This window comes from Microtus pennsylvanicus, chromosome 10 (assembly GCF_037038515.1).
Source record: "Microtus pennsylvanicus isolate mMicPen1 chromosome 10, mMicPen1.hap1, whole genome shotgun sequence".
Taxonomy (NCBI): domain Eukaryota; kingdom Metazoa; phylum Chordata; class Mammalia; order Rodentia; family Cricetidae; genus Microtus; species Microtus pennsylvanicus.
The window spans coordinates 93,620,566-93,642,657 of NC_134588.1; the positions used below are offsets into that span (position 1 = coordinate 93,620,566).

The 22,092-nt window shown below is 41.9% G+C and overlaps 1 protein-coding gene across 1 annotated transcript in view; it reads left to right on the top strand.

Annotated features, from left to right (window-relative positions):
- The first annotated feature begins 5,658 nt into the window (after positions 1–5,658).
- Fmn2 (formin 2) overlaps positions 5,659–22,092 on the top strand; it is a 290,079-nt gene continuing 273,645 nt past the window's right edge. The window contains exon 1 of the mRNA XM_075989205.1: positions 5,659–7,461. Coding sequence (XP_075845320.1) covers positions 5,901–7,461 — 1,561 coding nt within the window. The 5' untranslated portion in view covers positions 5,659–5,900. The remainder of the gene's footprint in view (positions 7,462–22,092) is intronic.

A 22,092-nucleotide genomic window follows, 5' to 3' on the forward strand; every position in this document is an offset into this window, starting at 1 on the left:
TATACTCCTATGTACACATAGCAGAACTCTCTCTATATATACATATATAAATCTCTTTTTTAAATTTCAAAACAGGGTTTCTCTGGATAGCCCCAACTGTCCTGAAACTCACTCTGTAGACCAGTCTGGCCTTGGATGTAGAGATCTGTCTGCCTCTGCCTCCGAAGTGCTGGTATTAAAGGTGTGAACCACTACCACCAGGCATAGAAAGAACAAATTAAAAAAAAAAATAAAGTATATAGCATTGATAAACTTCAAATTAAAAATCTAAATGATTTCTTTGTAAGTATTATTAAACCTAAATGATACAACTCCCAATTTTTTGTTTATTCTGGGGATCAAATACAGGATCTTATACCTGATAGAATAGTGCTCAACCACTGAGTCCAGATTCTTTTAAGCACATTCAAATGCTAACAACAGCTTCATGCTGAGGAGAATAAGAGGGAACCTAGTAGGTTGGAAGAGGAATCTGATAAAAGGGAAGAACTTATGCTCCCCCAAAGGACAGCAAAGAGCAAACAAAGAAAGGACACTGAATGCAACAGCTCTGCTAATGTACCGGATATACCTATTCCAATAGCTCTTCTAAAGCCTTTTCACAGGATCTACCAAATTCTAAAGAGGCCCGTGTGCTCCTTCCTTCCACTCTCAGCTGGCTGTGCCTGTTCCAGACTCTGCCATGCTCACCATCATTGTGTTCTCTGCCCCTGCTTCTGAACAATGGGCATCACAGGAGCCTGATCTCCATTCTCAGCAGACCCCCAAAGAAAGGGAACAAATTCTTCTGCCCTATGCCAACCAAAGGAATGTGAGTAGGGCCCAATAGTTCTGCTAGGCCTAGGAAGCTTTTCCTACTGATATCCCCTCAACCACACCATAGAAAACCCAGAAAGGCTTCTTTAAAAACAAAACAAAAACAAACAAACAAAAAACAAAAAAAATTCAAGAGGTCTTCCAGGTGGAATGTCTAACCCAATTTATATTTAAGCACAATCTTAAATATAAATTTCACAGATCTTTGTCTCCTTGTATTAGGAGGTTGCTAACCTCTGAGTTCCACTAACTAAAGAAACAGCAGAGTTAACCCCCTTTCTCACGCATGGTGCAAAAATGAAGTTCTGTGTTTTAAATCTGTAGATAAAAACCTGATTTACTCTTGAGCTGCATTCCCATCCCCAAAATAATTTTTCCTACCCAGAGGAGGTCCCGCTATGATTCCCAGGCGTGGCTAGCTAGCTAGCACTCCTAATCACACTGAGCGATGTTGCCTTAGCCAGCCCAGTATGACAGGTGTGTCCTGCCTCAGCCCACTTGCTTGCATGCAGCCCTAGGTTCATTCCTCAATATAAAGCGCGCGCGCGCGCGCGCGCGCGCGCACACACACACACACGTATCATTGGTGTGAAGGTCAGAGAACAACTGTTGTAGCTGGGTTTTGACTTTTCACATTGTCAAGGCAGAATCTTGTTCCAGTGCTATGCCCCCTACTCCCAAATAAGAGATGTAGGACAGATGAACAGGCCAAAAGAGTAGGAGAGAATGGCTGGAAACGAAGGGATATAGACAGCCTTCAGAAGCTAGGAAAGATAAGAAAAGGGTTCCTAGCAGATGTCTTGGAAGGTATAGGACTGCCTGTATAAGCCTGATGGCCTGAGTTTAATTCCAGGAACTCACAGGAAGAGCCAGATGTGATGAGCCCTACCTGTAACCCCGACACTCCTACAGCAAGAGGAGGCAGAGACAGGAGAAACACCTGGAAAGCTCACTGGCCAGCTAGCTTGGATTTGAGTCAATTTTTATTGTCCAAGTTACCTCCAACTACTTTCCATGGGTAATGGTGAGCATAACAGATTTAGCAAAACTGGCCAAATGCTAGCACCAAAAAAGCTTCTGGTTCAGTGAGACTGTTTCAAGAAAATAAAAAATAAAATCAAGGGCAGAGGGATCAAGAAAACACACATGGTATTAACACTGGACCTCTGCATTCACAACCATGTGTACAACCCTAATGCATACACACACACCAGTGTTTAGAGATGAAGACAAAGGAGCAATATGTACAAAGGGAAAGAACCAGCAAGACAGAGAGAGGAGAGATTGAGGAAAGTAATAGGGAGCAAATATAAGCAAGGTACATTGGTATATATGTTAGAAAATGTCATAATTAAATCCATTAGTTTTATGGCTACTAAAATTTAAAGATCACAAGATGTTAAATTGACAACAGGTGAAGTACAGATGCGTTGACTTTCCATTTCTGATAGATACTCTTTCAGTAATACTATGTTCTAATCAGTCATACTGACAATCTTCAAAACAGATGAGGATTTTTTTTTTTGGTTTGTTTTCATCTGTTATCAGCTTAGATGTAGAGATATCCTTATCAGTCCCCCACAGGCTAAACAATGTGGTGCTCTTGTTAGAAATCTATGATCAAAATCTGGAGTCTCAAGTCCTGACTCAGCTGCTGCTGTAGGTCAACAAACCCCAGAGCCGCTGGGAACTACTATTTAGTAGTGAGAACTTGCCTACATCGATACCCACATGTGTGTCTCCAATGTGACTTTTCACATCCTAGAGTCGTTTTCTGATTAGTATGTGCTGATTATATTAAGTAATAGCATTCATTGTAATATTTCTACATATGCATACAAAATGCTTTTGAAACAGGATAGAAAGATAAGGGAAGTCAAGGCGATGGGAGACAGGGAAGAAACTCTTCATTCTAGGGTTTCATTTACATTTCCTGCTCAGAGGGAATCAAAGCTATTGACACAATTGAGGTGACTAAGACTGGAGCTGGGTGTGGTGCCCCGTATCTATAATCCCAACACTTGAGAGGTCAACTTAGTAGGACCAGAATTCCAGGCCAGCCTTAGCTATGTAGTGAGCCCAAGACCAGCAGGGCTAGATGGCACTCTGCCTCAAAAAACAAACAAACAATCAAAAAGAAGAAAAAAAGATTGTTTATGGATGGTTTGGAGATGTTATTCAACGGTAGAGAGACACAGCACTATCAGCAAACACACACACACACAGAGAGAGAGACAGACAGACAGACAGACAGAGACAGAGACAGAGAGATGGCCTACAGAGACAATATTTTCTTTTCTGAGAGATATTTCAAACAAGGATGTTGAGAAAATAAGAACAAAATTATGCTTGCTTGGGAGCCATATTGTTGTGACCTCTGTGTTTAACATTATCAGGGTTGCTGTCCCACCCTTAAACCTAAACAATACCTCTCATGAAACTATCTTACAACTTTATAAAAACAGAATTCTTAACCAGACATTGGTGGCACACACTTTTAAGCCTTTAATCCCAGCACTCAGGAGGCAGAGGCAGGTGGATCTCAGGGTTGGAGGCCAGTCTGGTCTACAAAGCAAGTTCCAGGATAGCCAGAGCTACCCAGAGAAACCCCGTCTTGAAAACAAATCAAAAAACCAGAATTCTTTAAAAAAAAAAGTCTTTCTACATTATATTCAATGTGTGTTTGTTCTACATTTTAAGATAATCTTAAGGGGTATATTATATTTATTGCTAAGATACCTATAAAATCTTCTCCCTTAAGCTCCACCACCCACCCTGTCTCCCTGCCCATCTTCCCCTGTCGTTCCCGCTGTGTTGAAGCTTAACTCTAAAGCATCTACTATCTGCTAATAAATTAAATACTTAGCAAATTGGTTAGCTATTTCACTCTGACTTCTCCTGACATTTTGTGTGTGTGTGTGTGTGTGTGTGTCTGTCTGTCTGTCTTGAGGGTGGGCTTTACCTTCCTGGAGGTCCCAGAGTGGGAAAACTCAGGCTGCAGGAAGCAGCCATGGCTACTCCCAGCTGCTACTGCTGCTGACAATGTGATTCTCTTCATCCTCATTGCTCTCCATTGTCCTCCCTACCTCCCCGTTCCTGCTAAGTGTCTCCTTCTACTTTTGTGACCCCATAATAGAGCTCTGTCAACTCTGACCTGCCCTTCAACTGCCACCTATTCTCCCACATTCAAAAAATGTGGGGGAAAAAACAGTATTTTCACTGCTTCTTTTCTTTTAGCTCTGCTTTCCCCTCCCCTTGGTCCTCTAAACTTCTTGGGTACATCACAGAAGAAAATAACAAAGAGACAAATAGGTCTAAATCAAAGATGTCCCAATAGAGAAAGAGCAAAAATCAAGATTCAAAGTACTGCAGCATTCAAAGAAGCAAAGAATTCTAGAGGCCCACAGGCAAATTGTGCTCTGTGTTTGGGGGCAGAGGGAGGCGTGTCTAGGAAAGAGGAGAGAGTAGCCTTATGAAAGAGGTGAAATAAAGGCTTTTCAGGCTCTCGGGATCCCTTGGAAACTGGGGTATTACCCTGGCACAGTTATTAAAGCTGTGTTTTTCAACTGTTTACTGGAAAAGGCCACTTAAGTTCAATAACCCACCTGCCCTAATGAATGCTTGTTTCAATGTCCATAGTTTGAGAAAGGCTAGGAATCACACTCTCTGATTTCCAACAAAGAACGACATTTTTCATTAATGCTACTTTTATCATATAAAAACCCACTGTTTTTAAAAATAATAATGATGATTTGAAGCATTTAACAAAACTATAAGTTAATGTCTTTAAAATAAAAACAAAAATTCACAAATAAAAGTGTTTGTGTTCATCTAGGTCTGAAACTTAGGAAGTCCTGGTCCTGGACAAAGTGTGTCTGGATGGATTTCCTTGAGAAAGCGGCTCTCCTTTATAACATAATGTCTAATTTCCTGTGTTTGTACCAAGGGCATTTCTTTTCTTTTTCCTTTTTATATGAGACCACATTGTGACATGTTTAATATTGATGAGTTTGACCTCCTGGGAGTTATAATATATGCACCCTTTTAAATACAAATGTTGTCTAATTTATATGGTAAACACATAGACTTTTGGAGATTAGCATTTTAATCAGCTTTAATCTCAGTATTTTCACTTTTCCGTACCTCTCTTTTCTCTGTCCAGAAAGGTCCCACAAATCCACTTTTGAAATGACAGCTATTTCCTGTTGTTGGAGATGTGTGTGCAACAGGCACAGAGCCTGGGGAAGCAGCACACTCACAAATCTTAGAGTGTGCAAAGCGATGATCAACGTTTTAAGAAACAGAACAGTACAACCATTCAACAAGTATTTGAACTGGGGCCACGCAGAAGTAGGCAGACTTGTGTGTGTGTGTGTGTGTGTGTGTGTGTGTGTGTGGTGCTGTATGTGTGGGGTGTGTGTGTGGTGGCTGTGTGTTCCTTCCTGATATTATGACCTGAAATTGGGCTTCAGGTTTTCTCTCGTGTCCATTTTTTTGTCATTGCTGGTCTACGAGCTTTGAAGTTTCGTGTAAATGTTCCAACACGCCAGTTCTTGAAAAGAGGGCAACATTTTTTTTTTTTTCAAAGTAGGGATTAAGACCCCAGAGATAACCTAATAGGAATATCCTAAATTCCATGCTAGTTTGGGTTCATAGACACAGCTTTCGGGAACCCCCATCTCCTAATTATCAAGTCCTAGAGATAGAAGCGTTTTTTCTTTCCCTGCTTGGTTGCAGGAGGAGCCAAAGGGGGCACTGAGGGGGCGGCGGCGGTGGGCGGGGAGCCAGGCCAAAGCTTGAGTCCTGTGCAGCCATTGGTGGGGAGTGCGAGCTGAACTGAGCATGTTCGCGCCCGCCAGCCAGGGCCGCAACCACAGCCGCAGGGACGGCAGCCGGGAGAGCCACCACCGCGCATTATGCAAAGGGGCAGCAGATGTGAGCGGGGCCAGCTGGGCGCTCCTCGGCCTCCCCTCCCAACGGCCGGCCCAGCTGCCTGAATTGTCCCCGACACTCCCCTGGCCCTGGCCAGGGCCGACATGGCCTGAGTACCCCCAGGCGCGGCGGCGCAGCAGCGGGGTTGAAACATGGGGAACCAGGATGGGAAGCTGAAGAGGAGCGCAGGTGATGCCTCCCACGAAGGCGGCGGCGGAGGAGCGGAGGATGCCGCGGGGCCCAGGGATGCGGAAACCACAAAGAAGGCAAGCGGGAGCAAAAAGGCGCTCGGCAAGCACGGCAAGGGGGGAGGGGGCGGCGGGGAGAGCAGCAAGAAGAAGAGCAAGTCGGATTCTAGAGCCTCGGTGTTTTCCAACCTGCGAATCAGAAAGAACCTGACCAAGGGGAAAGGTGCCGGCGACTCGCGGGAGGATGTGCTGGACTCTCAGGCCCTGCCGGTCGGGGAGCTGGACAGCGCTCACTCCATAGTCACCAAGACCCCAGACCTCAGCCTCTCTGCTGAGGAGACGGGCCTATCGGATACCGAATGTGCCGACCCTTTCGAGGTGATCCACCCAGGTGGTCCTAGGCCTGCCGAGGCTGGGGTAGGGATCCAGGCGCCTGCGGAGGATTTGGAAACTGCGGCAGGAGCCCAAGATGGACAAAGGACCAGTTCTGGTTCGGACACGGACATCTATAGCTTCCACTCCGCTACGGAGCAGGAGGATTTGCTCTCAGACATCCAGCAGGCAATTCGCCTGCAGCAACAGCAGCAGCAACAGCAGCAGAAACTGCTGCTCCAGGACTCCGAGGAGCCTGCAGCGCCCCCCACTGCCATTTCCCCTCAACCTGGGGCCTTTCTGGGCCTGGACCAGTTTTTGCTGGGACCTAGTAGCGAGGCTAGAAAGGACGCGGATCAGACACAACCGGTGAGACCCGACTTGCCTGAGACCACCAAGTCCCCTGTGACTGAGCATCCTCCGTCCTCTGGAGGCCACTTGGCCTCTGAGACTCCCGGCTACGCGACCGCCCACTCCGCAGGCACAGACTCTCTCTCATCTCCAGCCTTCACATTTCCTGAACCTGAGTCAAAGGAGGGCGCAACCGGAGCCCCAGCGCCTGAAGCTGGGGACACAGATGAGGAGGGCGAGGAGGATGCTTTTGAGGATGCTCCCCGAGGCTCTCCAGAGGAGGAATGGGTTCCAGAGGAGGGAGAATCTTCTCAGAGGCCGGAGGAAGAGCCGGAGGAGGGGATACGAGGGCCCAGTGTCTCTGCAGTAGCTTCTTTGCCTGGCAGCCCTGCGCCCAGCCCACGATGTTTCAAACCTTACCCACTCATCACCCCCTGCTACATCAAGACCACCACTCGGCAGCTCAGCTCGCCCAATCACTCCCCGTCCCAGTCCCCCAACCAGAGTCCTAGGATCAAGAAGCGACCGGAGCCTTCTGTGAGTCGGAGCCCCAGAACTGCCTTGGCCTCTGCTGCTGCCCCTGCAAAGAAGCACCGGTTGGAAGGCAGCCTCACTGGCGGCCTTAGCCGCTCAGCCGACTGGACCGAGGAGCTAGGCGTCCGTACGCCTGGGGCAGGAGGCTCTGTGCACCTGCTGGGGCGCGGGGCTACTGCGGATGAGAGTGGTGGCGGGTCCCCTGTGCTGACCGCCAAAGCACCTGGGGCTGCAGCGACAGCGGACGGCTTTCAGAATGTGTTCACAGGTGAGCACGCGTGCCACGTAGCTCTGGTGGCAGGTAGCCTGCCAATCAGGGCCTTCCTTTGCAACCCCGCCCCTCCACGTTCTGAAAGGCCCGACCTGCTATTTGGAGATCCTTTTGCCACCAGACATGTCTCTTGGGTGAAAAACCTTGGGTGTGCTTAGTTTTCTATTCTTTTTCAGAGTAGTAAAAAGAAAAATTTAGCTGTATGTCCTACATCATCTAAAGAGAGAATTGTTATGCTCACCCCCCCTCCCCCCAGATTTCCTCTAGGCAATATTAACCCCTTTTGTGCCTTGTTACCTCTGCTGTCCTTAATGTCATTTTTTTCCCATTCCATATTTTCACCGTTTTAGAAGAATAGACCTGTGCATACACATTCTCAAGGATTTATATTGCAGGCACACAACATTTGTTCAAGAACATTCTAAAAGTTATGTCTGACAACCTCTAACATATAGTTTCTATCCTGTAGTGACCTGGGTACCACTCAAGTACTTTGTGACGTTAAGTGATTACCCTGTTTGCTAATGCAAGCAAGTTTGATATATACTCTTAGAAAATGAATAAATAATAGACCATTAGTAATCTGTTATTTATTTATGATTCTAAGGATTGAAAATAGGGCCTTTTGCTTACTAGGCAAGTACTGTACTACTGAGCTGTGTCCTCAGACTTTTGAGATAATTTTTGTTTTGGTAAAGGATCTCACTAAGTTGCTGAGGCAGGCCTTGAACTTCTCTTGCTCAGCCTCCCAAGTAGCTAGGATGTATTGATGTCATTCTGTTTTGTCAGCGAGAGCAGGCTGGAATGTGGAAATATTGAAGACAGGGAGCTGAAAGCATAGGAATCTTATTGATGCTGTCTTCCCCTAGCCATGTGGTCAGTGGACTTGTCATCATAGACCACAACCTGGCTTAGCTTCCTGGGCTAAAACTCAAGTAGTAGAAGAGTTCACTGCTAATGTCTGTTGGCTTCCTGTTGACTCAACATACTGATTATTGAAAAAACAATATTCAAATATGAAGACCAGGGGAAAAAAAGCAGCATTTTATGCCAGTGTTTGTTGGATTTCAGATAAATACATGGATATTTAAAAATTTTAAATGCAATTTAAAATTTGTTTTATTATGTTATTGTAATAAATAGGCTATCAGTTGGATGTGTAACAAGTGCCTGTCACCTCAGTGTTTGACAGGCAGGGGTAGGAGTATGGAAGTTAGTTGAGTTCTTGTTGGCTAGAGTCTATAGTAGCTACTTTCTTAAACACATTCATTTTATTTTATTACTTTTATGTGTGTATTTGCTTTGCTTGCATGAATGTCTATGCACCATGTCTGTGTAAGGCCTGCAAAAGCAAAATAGGGCATCAGATACCCAGGGAATGTAGCTCAGGTCCTCTGGAAGAGAAGCCTGTGCTCTTAACCTCTGAGCCAATTTCCTGAACCTTGAGTTCATGTTTAGTTCACTGTTGTGATAGCCTTTATTTTGATTTTGTAGCATTGTAAAGCAGCCCTTGTTTGTTTTAGAGACTATTTCCATTTTCTTTCCTCCATGTTCTTTCCTGTGAAGATTTGCTGATAGCAGAAGTTTGAAGTCATGGATCTGTTTGATGTAATGTAAGATAAAATTAAAACATTGGAAAACTAAAGGTCATATTTTTATGGATGATGATCCAAAGGTTCTTGGATAATGGCCTTGCTGTTTGGATTTTGGTTTTTGAGAGAGGGTCTCATGTATCTCAGCCTGGTTTCTAACTTCCTGTGAGCTGGAGGAGGGCCTTGAATGCCCACTCTCCTGCTTCTGCTTTCCACTGCTGGGATTTCAAGCTTATACTCTCAAACCAGGCTCTTACTTAGTAACTTGTGTGTGAGAGTTTATTTTATTTTTTGCTGATTCTAGTAACCTTCCACTTGTTAGACAAACACTTTAACAGTGAGCTACAGCCTTGCACACTGACTACTGAATCATGGCACTGGCTTCCCAAACTTTACTAAGTGGAAAAGAGGTACTAAGATGAGAGCCTGGGGTTCAGCTCTGCGGGAGAACAGTTGCCTAGGATGTGCAATGGTCCGGGCTTTGGTACCAGTACTGAAAAAACCACCTATCCACCTATCATCCATCTATCTATCTATCTATCTATCTATCTATCTATCTATCTATCTATCTATCTATCTATCTGTTATCTATATATATCTATCCACCTTTTGTCTATCTATCTATCTATCTATCTATCTATCTATCTATCTATCTATCTATCTACCTATCGTCCATCTATCTATCCACCTATCATCCACCTATCATCCACCTATCATCTATCTATCTATCTATCTATCTATCTATCTATCTATCTATCTATTATCTATATCTATCTATCCACCTTTTATCTATCTATCTATCTATCCACCTATCGTCCATCTATCTGTCTGTCTGTCTATCTATCTATCTATCTATCTATCTATCTATCTATCTATCTATCTACCTGTTATCTATATCTATCTATCCACCTATCTATCTATCTATCTATCTATCTATCTATCTATCTATCTATCTATCTATCTTCCTATCTATCTACCTATCTATCTACCTATCTAATATCTATCATCTATTCAGCAATCACACAGGTGAAAGACAATTCCCCAGAGTTTATCAAGTCTAAAGCAGAAAGTGAGGTAATAGAACCTGTTAAATGAGTGCTGAACGAATTCCCGACAGATCATGATACCTTAAATATATTGAAGGTTTATTTCCCTTTTGCCAAAAGTGTTCTTATATCTTGGACATTCCTTAATTTTGCTAGTAATTTTAAATTTAAAATGTGCAACTCTTGAAGGTACTTCTTGGTAACATGAGAGCTTTGTTGGTTTCTTCGAGCAGACTTTTGTTATTATGCACAGTAAAAGTACAGCCAGTCACTCTCGTGTGGCAGCCATCAACCTGGTGTTAGAGGGTCGGAAATGGCTGTCACTGGCTAACCAGTAGATTTTTATGAAACCGCTTCTTCATTATATTTCTTTCATTCACTTTGTGTTGCAGAGAAAAAGAACACAGTAAGTAGATTTAACTTAACTCTCTAAAGTGTATACTGTGTGATTTGCTCCAAGGCAAGTGGAGAAGAGGACACTGGCCACTGAGCCACCTTTTCTTGTTACTAGTGTTTGTGTGTTTGGCACTAGATGACAGCTTATAGAACAGGAATCTTTGAAAAGTCGTTACCAGATCTAATGTCTTCGCAGACAAGCTATTTCTGGTTTCTGTTAGCAGTGGTTGATGATCTGACTGTCCTTGGGATAAATGGGGGGTAAATTTTAAGGGAGAGAAAGCCGGATTTCTCTTCTGAGACAGCTGTCACGGAGACTTGTGCTGTCAGGAGGTCTCCAGGTTGACCCTTTCCTTGTCACCTGCCACTTTCTGCCACTTTACAATCCTCTGAAGATCTATCTGCACTTTGAAAATTACCTGGGACTGAGGGAGCACTCAGGAAACACTCCCTAAAGAGTGTTGTCCTTAAAGAACTAGATTTTTTGGTGTTAGTGTGGAGTTATTTAGATGACTTAATTTCCAGCTGCCTTTGAGTCAGGAGAGCCTTGTATCTCTTTGTTTTGCCCAGCATTCCTTAGCTTTCCAGCTCTGGGGAAAGGAGCAGGCATTTCTCTCCTTTATTGCATTGCAGACTAGGGAAGATCGTTCAAGTGAAGAGAGTCCCATGACCAGGATTGTGTCTCTGGTAGACATGAAAATGCATAGCAATGAGGTGGTCTCATTTTAGCTGTGAAGAAATTGATGGCATTGCAGGACATTCCATTTCGAGAACTTCATAATTAATTTATTTGAAATGTATCTTTTTTCAGTATTTAGTAGGAAGAATTTGAGAGGTTCCTTTTTGAAAAGTGGTCTTGGTGTCAAACTCAGGGCCTCTTTGATGCTCAGCAATGGCTTTATAACTGAATTAGTTTCCTAGCCTAGTAATAGGGTGCAGTTAATTAAAGTTTGGACATCTAATATATTGAATTTGTGATGCTAAATCACTTTTGATAGAAATCTTTCCAGTCAATTATGCGCTTAATCTGTCTCCCTTTTGAACACATGCAATGAAAGTTCCATCTGTTTTAAAGAGGCTTGCTGTCATCGTCAGGCACATCATTGTCTTGTGAAAGCACTGGTGTTGGCCTGGAGCAGTCTAAATGTGTGGACCAGAGGCCATGGTCTTCTGTAGCTTGAGATTTTGTATCTGTGTAGTTTCTTGACTTCTCCTTGGATATCACTTCTTTTATTCTTTAGCGCTATTTTTATTTGCTTTCCCAGTCTTCCAAATTCCTTAAATTTTTTTATATTTGATTCTAAAAATCCTACAATTATGATGCTATCTATATTTCCCATGTTTCCTCTGCATGTCAGGCTCTGGGATAGTGCATTTTGTAAGTATATGTAATTTTTGCCATAGTTTATAGGATAGTTATGCCTAGTCACTTGTTCTATGAGCAACCAAGGCTCAGACAAGTCAGAGAAGCTGACTAAGAGCATTGAGAAAGTAATACTCTTCAGGGTATGTCCTTAAAAAACAATCCAGTCAATAGTGTGTAGAGAACAAAGGCAAGGAGACCACTGAGCTTCTGAAGGGCTAATTAATGAAGGACTGATTGGCAAAGGGCTTGAAATCTGTGACTCCCATTTTGGCTTTTCTAAGGGTTACCTTATTTGCTGTTTTAGTAGAAAGAATGGGCCACTCTGTGAGCGTGTATTTTCTCACAGTACACTATCTCATGCACCTAGCTTTGAATCCACTAGTAAGGGAGGCTAGCCTTGAACTCCTGGTCTTCTTGTTTCCCAAGTGTTGCAAATGCAGACATATGCCACCATACCTGGCTCTACCCTTGCCATCAATACACAGCTTTTAAAAGAATCATATTGAAAATTTTACAGCCCAAGCAGTCTGGTAGCAGTAGCTCATGATAGAGTACAGTTAGTGGCTGACATAAATGAAGAAGATATTTTGAAAATTACGTTGTTGGTCTGGGTAAGGAAGCACACTGCTTTAATGTCAGCACTTGGGAAGCAAGGGGGGCAGATCACTCCTAGTCCAATGCCAGTCGATGTAAAAACAAAACCAAAACCACCCCGCACCCCAAGTGAAGAAAGACAATGATGTCATTCCTCTGAACAAGCAAACAGGGGTGATGGATATTGTTGTATCAGGTTCCAAACACTAGAAAGAATTTGACAAGAGAACCTGTGACTAAGAACATTGCTCTTAAGTTATTTTAGCCTTGTCTGGAAGATTCTTTAGAACCGTGGCTTGAATCAAAGTTAAATGCCCTAAAGCTTCAGAGGTACATTGAATGACTGACTGCCTTATGCCCTGAATTTTGGCTTGGTTTTAAATCCATTTAAGCACTTGGCTCTTAGCCATGCGCATTTGAGATAGAACAGGTGCCATGAGTGTGCTCCCTTTGGGTTCTATTCAAAAGTTGCTGCAACTGTGTGGGGTGATGGTTTTAGAAACCCTGTTATCCTGCTTATTTGCTTCCTAGCTTTATTCTTTAGCTAAATGACTCTCGAGTGACTGTTCCTCATATATATGAAGGTGCAGACACAGTTCCACACTGAGAATGTTATGAGTCAATGACATAATGTAATACAGCCCTACCACGGTGCCTGGCAAAGAGCAGGTGTTTAATTGGTGTTAATTGATTACCTTAACTGACTTTTTTAAAAAATAAGTTTCATTGTTCAAAGTGGTCAGAGTCAAATGTGTAAAAACAGAACCAAACAGCTCTGATATTATTATGAAGACTTGGCAGGCTATAATTTGTTTAGCTACATAATGAAAATATTTCTTAAAAATGGTTTATTTGTGCATCATGTTTTCTATTTCTTTTTTCTTTCTCTCTATGATAAGCATTTTCATCACTTCAGGTTTCTGGAGGCCCAGATAAGGATGATGTTGGTTATGGGGGTGGGGGGTGTTGTTTACTAAAGGAGGTGTGGGAGCCCAGCCTGTAGATTACAGGCTTAGACCTGTAATCAGGAAGTGGAATCGGGAAGATTGTCACAAGTTCAAAGCCTGTCTGAGCCATATAATCAGTTCCAGGATAACATGGGCTCTGTGTGCGACAGTCTCTATGAAAAACTCCAAAGCAATGACAAGAGCAGGGGAAAGGGGTGGGGTCAGGCAGTTGACACCCTGTTCAGTGTTTCTGTCCTGTGCACTATCAGCCATCAACCCTCTGAGTTTTCAGCCTTCCCCTCCCTTGATTCCCTCATAAAATAGTGACTGAGACAGCTAATATATTTGCAGTTCCATGAACACGAGTTTCCTTTCCCAGACCCCAGAAGCATCTGAAAATGGCCCAGTGAAAGCCGCATTTTCTGAGGCCTGTTAGCTAGCCCAGACTTGCTCCAGATCACGGTCTACACATGATGTCTGCATCACATTGCACTCTGGGTTCAGGATTTCTTTTGGTCTTCTTTCTTGCCTTGCCTGCCAGATGCCATCCATCCATCACCTACTTTTGCTTTCTGTCTGTCTACTCATGTCTATTGTGTGTCTTGCTGGGTGCCAATCTCATAAACACTGAGTATGTGAGTTCTTGGTAAATTCTTGTCCACAGAGTTTTTCTGGGACAATGCAAGGATGTTGGGAATATTGAGGCTTCCTGCTGTCAGCTACAACCTGTTGAATCTAAACCTGAGAATTGCCAGTCTTTTTGGTCAATTGAAACTAGCTATAGTCACTGAAGGAAAGATAGCATAATAATTGTCAGAACTGGTGAGAACACACACCATCTGTGCTTGATTGCACTGGTTAAATTTGAGATGGTAACCACAGTACAGAAATTTAGGTGTCTGTATATGTGTATACTAATGTATGCACACACACATTTTAATTTAATAATTTTAATTTAATATTTAGTGTGTATGTGTGTGTGTACAAACACTCGCTCTGTGTCACACATGTAGAGGTGAGGACAACTTCCAGAATCTTCTCTTGGATCAAACTCAGGACTTTCGCTTGGCAGCAAGCATCTTTACCTGTTGAGCCATCTTGCTAGCTCTATATATATGCTCTTAACGTACATATATTTTTGGATGGGGTTCTGAGAGTCAAATCTAGAGCTTTGTGGATGCTGAGCAGGCGCTCTACCTTCTCTCTCTGAATTCTACCTAATGAAGCTACAGCTTCATCCTTAAGTACATCCTTAATGAACAGTGGTTCTCAACCTTGCTAATGCTGTGACCTTTTAATACCTTTTAATACACTATGGTTGTAGTGACCTTCCAGCCATAAAACTATTCTTGTTGCTACTTCATAACTGTAGTTTTGTTACTGTTATGAATCATAATGTAACTATCTGATATAAGGGATATCTGATGTGCAACCCCTGTGAAAGGGTGGTTTGAGGCCCAAAGGGCTCATGACCACTAGTTGAGAACCACTGCTTATTGAAGAATGACTCAAAAAGTTTTGAGGCAAGGGAAATAGTTCAGAGGGTAAAGTGCTTGATACACAAGCACCAGAAGCTGAATTTTACACAAGGAATGGGCATGGAGATCCTTAGGTCAGGGAATCTAGCCTAACTGGGGAGCATTGCACCAGGAAAGCCCCTAGTTCCAAAACATAAGTTGGCCAGTGCTTGTGGAATCACACCAGTTCTGAACTCTGGCCTCTGCACATGTGCACACACACACATTCACACCCACACCCATGTGTACTCCATCCCACAAAGTAAAGGAATAGGTAAAATTTTACTTCCCTCCATTCTTACTTTTGTATTAGAAGTAGGAGTGCAATTCAGCACTAAGGATCATTAAGGAGAAATAAAATTTGTCTGTGACTTAATAGTTGATGTAATTTTGCCAAATGTACTAACCTTATACTGCGTTTTACTTTTATTTAGTTTTTACTTATGTTTATGTGTGATTCTGCATGTGTGTATCTGTGTGTGTGAAGGCCAGAAGAGAATGTTGGAGCTCCTGGAGCTGGAGTTACAGGCAGTTATGAGCTGACCAATGTAGGTTCTGGGTGAACTTTGGTTCAGAGGAAAAAAAAATATGTAGAAGACAAAACACTCCTAGGTTTTAAAATTTTTTAATTTTTAAAATTTTTAAACTACTGGTGTAGTGTAGTTTAGCCCATTAGAAAACAATGAACTATTATAGGATCCCATATATTTGCAGCTGAGCACAGAGTGCAGAGTTTTGTAAGTAGTAAGTCACTTCATTGCTAAGGTACAAGTTTTCTCTCTAAAGGAATAACAAATGGAGCCACAAAAAGATACTCTTTGCAACTGATCCATAAATTTAGGAATTTTTCTCTTTCCCACAGACTAATCCATGCCCAGTTGGAGATGGTAAGTGATGTGAGCTCTCTGTGGGAGGTATTGTATTTTATAGCTGCCAAGATGTTCTAGAAGCCAATTATACCTTCCTGTCTGTGCAGTGCTGCTTTGGTTAAATGGCTGTGAGGGTGGGAGATAGTTGTGAAAGCATCCTGCCTGCTTATTTTTAGATATTGAATTGGATATATTGCTATCCTGTTTTTAGAAATAAATTCAGACTTTTGTTGATTGTGTTGGGACTCGGTATTTTCTGGGGAGGCATAGATGGTACAGTAAGAGCTGTTCTCATTTAGAAAGAGACTCATATTGCTAAACTGGAAATGTGGCAAATGTGAAGAAGTTATCCTAGGAGCCTTTAGTCTCTGACTTGGATTATTTCTCTAATGTGGTTCATTTGAGTATGATCAACTTTCACTATCCTTCGCCTTGTGATAATGAAGGGTAGAGGTATGGCTTTAGGTTTAGCTTCAAGAAACACTACTGTGGTTTGCTTTTGTCTGCCTGTCTGCTCCTATCAAGGCATGTATCAACATGCCTGGCTTTGACATTAAAGTTCTGTAGAGAAAAAAAAATACATAGAAGACACTATCTTCTGAGTCTCTTCACCAAGGCACCGCTGTCTGGGCTGACCTCATTCCTTCATTCCTTGATTCTTTCATACTCTACAACCAATTAATCTTCCCATTAAAAGTACCTCTTTGAAATGTCTCCTACTTTACACCACTTTGTCCCCATGTCTCCAAGCTCTCATCACTATCACCAGCTTCTCTGCATTCTTCTACTCAAGGTCTGGCTCTTTCCACAAGGCGTGAAGACCAGACTATTAAAACACACAGTTGGGGTCTGGAAGTGTAGCTCAATATTAAAGCATGTGTTAGCACCCGTGAATCTCTGCCTTCACAGTACAGTCGAATACACTTCTACATTGGCTAGTCTCAAGCTAAAAGCATTTCACTGATGTCACTTTATCCCAAGAATAAAGTCTAAAATCACATAGATACTTTATGCATGTAATATGTTCTGTGATATTGTTAAAAAGAAAAATCTTAGATTAAATTTAACAGGCCTTGAGCAGAGAAAGAGAAGGATTCTCAGAGTAACACTCCAGATAAAAAGCAATTTATAACTTGTTGGTAGGGGATAGAGAAATGGCATACAGAAATAGTCCGATGATAACATTTCTGCAGATGCCTTATTTGATCATTTTTGACAATTTGCAGCCCATACTCGTCTAGACGCTCAGAGGCTAGGTTTCATTTTGTTTGCCTTTTAGGTTAGGCTGTATTTCCCCACATGTGGAAGCTGCTTTAGGATTATTTTAATTTAAAGATTTGTAAATTATTATGTTGTGTATTAAGTATGTGATATGTAATAAGCATCTCATACAGTTTAACATACACTAATGCTTTTTAGCCTGGTCCCCTTGTTGCTTGGTTTTACCCATCTCTGTGTCCCCAGTGCCCTAGACATTTAAAGATGTTCATTCTAGGTGGAATTGACACCATTTCAGGGGAAAAATCTGGTTGCTCATATTTCTTATGTCATGGTACACTGGCATTGTTTAGTCAGACAAAACCTTCCTTTTTTAAAAAATGGGCTTAATTCACTTGATTTTTCTAATATAAAAACTACGAGGTAGCCACAGCTGGAGCCTGAGTCCTCTGCGTGGAGACAGTGGTATGAATTTTCACAAGATAGTAAATTCTCCAATGAACATGGTCTATTGTGAGAGGCTGTATCAAAAGTGGCCTTGGTGACATTGCCTGGAATGGCAGTGTAACCCCTGGCAGTCATCAGTATCAGATTCTAGGGAACAGGACAGAGGTGCCTGGAGGAGCAGGGATGAAGTTTATCAGGACAGGGTCACAGCATCTTCTCCTCTTACAGTCTTGTTCCCCCAGTAGCTTCTACCCATAAGGATAATGGAAAACGTGTCCAAGATGATGGCACTTTAGATGCAGTAGCTGCCTCCCTGGAGCACTTTACACCCAGGAAAACTTGACAAAGCCTTCAACCTGGTCCACAGACCAGCATGAGCAGGTTGATAGAATGTTTTAACCCTCATCTTAAAGGGATACTGCAGGAGAAAGTCAATTATCTCTGATTCCTTGGTGGGCAGGCAGAACAGGTAAGTCTTCTCTGGCAACTTGAACTTCATGCCTTTGCCCAGAGAGCTCAGCTTGGTAATGGTTCCCTCATGCTCTGCTGATGCACCAGTATCATCTACCAGTTGGTATTTTCCTGTTTTTTATTTTTTAACATCTATTCACCACTCTGATACCCTATTGCCATGAGAACTATTTTTATCCCTTTGAGGTCCTTGAAATGTATGTATTAATTTTGTTGAATGTATAGTGTTTCTATGTGTGTTTGGTTTGTACTTCATTATAGACGTCATTCTTCTGAAGGTCAACTGCATTACTATAGACTTTTCCTAGTACGTTTTTAGCTCTTTTCTTGTTCTTTATTGCTGCTCTGCAGTGTCCCAAAGGCTAAAAGCTCTGCGGGTTGGACAGCACCAGGGGGCACTATTCTCTTTTTTCTTGTGCCCTTAATGTTCCTCTGGAGTTATGTGAGGTGACAGCTCTGGTGATTTATGTTATCAAACATTTGCACAGTGAGGATCTTGATTCCTCACTTCCTTGGTCCTCACAGAAACACTCTGGTGAGTACGTGAATTGGACCTGGGGGTGTTGTGAGGATTACTCCATTGTGTATAACAGGAAGTGAGACTGCTTGGCCTTGCAGTCAAGGCATATGTAATTTGCCCAGGTATCATCAGATTAGTTTCTGGGATGTTTCCCCTAAACTATACTTATACTTAGCATAACACTTTGCTATCATCTAAGCTTCTGCTCTAGATGTGCAATTACGCAATAGTTTTAAAATTAAGATCTTCAATTTTAAACTTTACTGCAAAAACTTTGCAAATAAATAACACTACACAGCACAATTAACCAAAATTTTATTCCTAACATGTGTAATAGGTTTACTTTATTATGATTTTCTTTCTTATCATCATGCCCCAGTGTTCTCCTGGCTCTGCCTTTCCATTGCTGGGATTTGAAGTGGGAGCCGCTGAACTCTGCTTTTTACCTGGATTCTGAGGGTGCCATCTTAGGTCTGCATGCTCACGTGGCAGGTACTTTTCCAACTGAACCATCTCCCCCTCCCACCTTAAGGTCTGAGGTCTTGAATCTGTTTGCATTTGTTTCTACAAGACAAAATGGGGATCTGGTTCCATTCATCCACATGGGATATCCAGTCTTCCCATTGCCATTTGTCAAAGAGTCATTTTCTTTTCCAGTCAAACTTTTAAACACTTTATTGGGAATCAGGTTGCTTTGGCTATGTGTGAACCCTGGGCTCAGATAGCAAGAGAGTCTGCTGCTTGTTTTATGGCCTGGTCAAACACTGTGGCTTTATGAGTATTTTCTAACAAGGTAATAGAACCTTTTTATCCAGTCCCCCCAAGCGCTTCTAAACCAAGCCCCACCCTATTGACAAACCCTTCCTATTTAGAGGATTCAATGTCGATTAATCTTGAGATACAGAAGCAGGTTTGGGTAGCAAATATATCTTCTCTTTTTCTCCTTCTTTTAAATTTCTGTCTTTCACTTATGCTTTTGCTGTTTTTTTTTCTTCGTGTAAGAAAATCTCTCTTCCTCCAGGCTTGCAAAAACTTCCCATCTGCTAATTTTATCATCCTGCCCTTTAACTTCTTTGATCTTGAGTTCCCTTGAGTGTGTCAGGTGTGAGGCGTAGATTCAGTGTTTTCTTTTCTCCATGTGGAAAGCCAAGTTTTCCAAAATCACTTGCTAAATAGTGTGTTACTTGCTCTTTGACATCACTTTATATTATTATATATCGTTGTAATCTATATATCTGTTTCTGAGGTTTCTATTCTTTGCTCTTATGTGTTTTCTGTTTTTAACCAGTACCATATGGCTTGTATAAATGTGACTTTGCAGAATGTCTGATTCCTAATCCCAGAGAAGTATCGTCTTTTTTAGTGTTGACCATCTGTCCATATGAAGCTGCCATGTTACTTCCATGTAAATTTGAACAGGCGATTGCAGTTGTAAATTTTAAAATTATGTTTATTGTGTGTGTAAGTGTGTGATCAAGAGTCAATTTAGTAAACAGTCATTTTTTACCATATTAATTCTGCCGTTCCATGAGCACAGAAAGTCTCCTCCTCATCTACTGCTTTCTTCAAATGCTGTAGTTTTCATTGTCATGTTTGTTCCGAGATGTTTTATTTTTCAAAGCCAGCATGATACCGTTTTCTCCCGATCCCGAAAGTTTGCAATAAAGAAAAGTGCCTGGGTTTTTGGTGTTGAATCTGTAGTGTGTTTCATTGCTGAAGTGTTTAACAGACCCAAGAGTGTTTTGCTGGAGTCTCTACAGTATAGGCTCATGTCTTCTGCAAACAGGGATTAATTTGACCTGTGCCATTTGTATCTGCACTATATATTTCTTTTTCTTTCCTTATTGCTCTGACTAGCACATCAAGCAAAGTGGTGAGAGCCTGGGCACGCTGTCTGGTTCCTTATCCTCGAGACCTAGCTTTTAGTTGCCCCCTCATTTAGTCTAGTGCTGTCTGTAAGTACACAGTGTAGTCCTTCAGTTCTCAGCTCTTCCGAGCTTTCTTTTCAGGAGTGGATGTTTTCATCAGAAGTCCTTTCTGTAAATATTGAGATTATCATGTTATTTCTCTCTCAGTCCAGTTATGTGTTTTATTACTTTTACCTACAACATTGAATTGCTCTGGTATTCTTGGAATGAAGCCAATCTGCTGGTAGTCTAAGATATTTGAAATGTTGAATTTGGTTTGTAATATTTTATTAAGTTTTAGCCTTGTTCACATGTTTGTTTCTTTTTATTGGTTGGCTGATTGTTACACATAGTAGCAATCTTTACCTGATTTACTATCAAGGCATCCTGGTCTCCTAAGATGATTTTCTTAGGCTCCTTCTCTTCCTCCTTTATGGACTATATTTGAGTTCAGTGATTTTAATTCTTATTTGAACTCTGGAAAAATCTACCTGACCTAAGGTTTTGCTTTTGTCTGTGAAATTCTTTATTTTATTTTATTTTGGTTTTTTCAAGACAGGGTTTCTCTGTAGTTTTTGGAGCCTGTCCTGGAACTAGCTCTTGTAGACCAGGCTGGTCTCGAACTCACAGAGATCCGCCTGCCTCTGCCTCCCGAGTGCTGGGATTAAAGGCATGCGCCACCACCGCCTAGCATGAAATTCTTTACTAATTTTGGTTTTCTCTCTTTTTAGTTTGCCTTTAACTTTGTGGATTAAAGACCCAACTCTTGGATTCATTTATTCCTCATATTATTTTTGCTTCTTCAATTTATGTGATAATTCTTATTCTTTGATTTGTCTACTAGTATCTGGTTTTTCTTTTTTTGTTGTTGTTCTTCTAAGATTTTGAGGTACATATTGATTTATTCCCTTTTAATAACAATGACTTTTTAAACGTAAGTACTCATAACTTTAAACTTTTTCCTTAGAATTGCTTTGTTGTATTTCCAATGTTCTTGTGCTTTCATTTTCACTTGATTCTAAGAATTTTGTAGTTTCCACCCTAATTTATCTTAAATGGCTCTCCAATCACTGAAGAGTCTATTATCCAGGAACTGTGCGGTAATTCACTTTATGCTAAGCCTGCTGACCTGAGCTGGGTCTCTGAGATCTACAAGATAGATGCAGAGAACGGGCTCCCACAAGCTGTCCTCTGACCTCCACACATACACAAAGCAAACAAATATGAAAAGAAGAGTAGACTATTTTGCCAGATGTGGTAGATCACACTTGTGCATATATCATATGGGAGGCTGAAACAGAAGGATTACCCTGAGTTTGAGGCTATCTGGGGATGACGAGTGAGTTCCTGGGCACTGAGTAAGACCCTTTTTGCAATGAAGTGCACTGTTCCATCTCCATGTATTTTTCATGACTATTTTTATTATTTTATGTGCGTGTGGATGTTGATGTGAATATGTACATGCATACAAGTGCTCAGAGATGCCAGACAAAGGTGTTGGATACCCCAGAGCTGGAGTTACAGACCGTTGTGAACCATCCAACATGGGTGTTGGTGTTTGAACTCAAGTCCCCTGGAAGATTAGGAAATGCTCTTAACTGCTGAGCTGTCCTTGAGGCCCTATTTATGGGCCTTCAGGTAGATGTTCTGATGAACTGTTCTTTCCTTTCAATTTAGTTCTACAAAGCAATAGGTTCTGATAGTTGTTAATCCCTTGCTTCTCTAATCTGCCATTTTA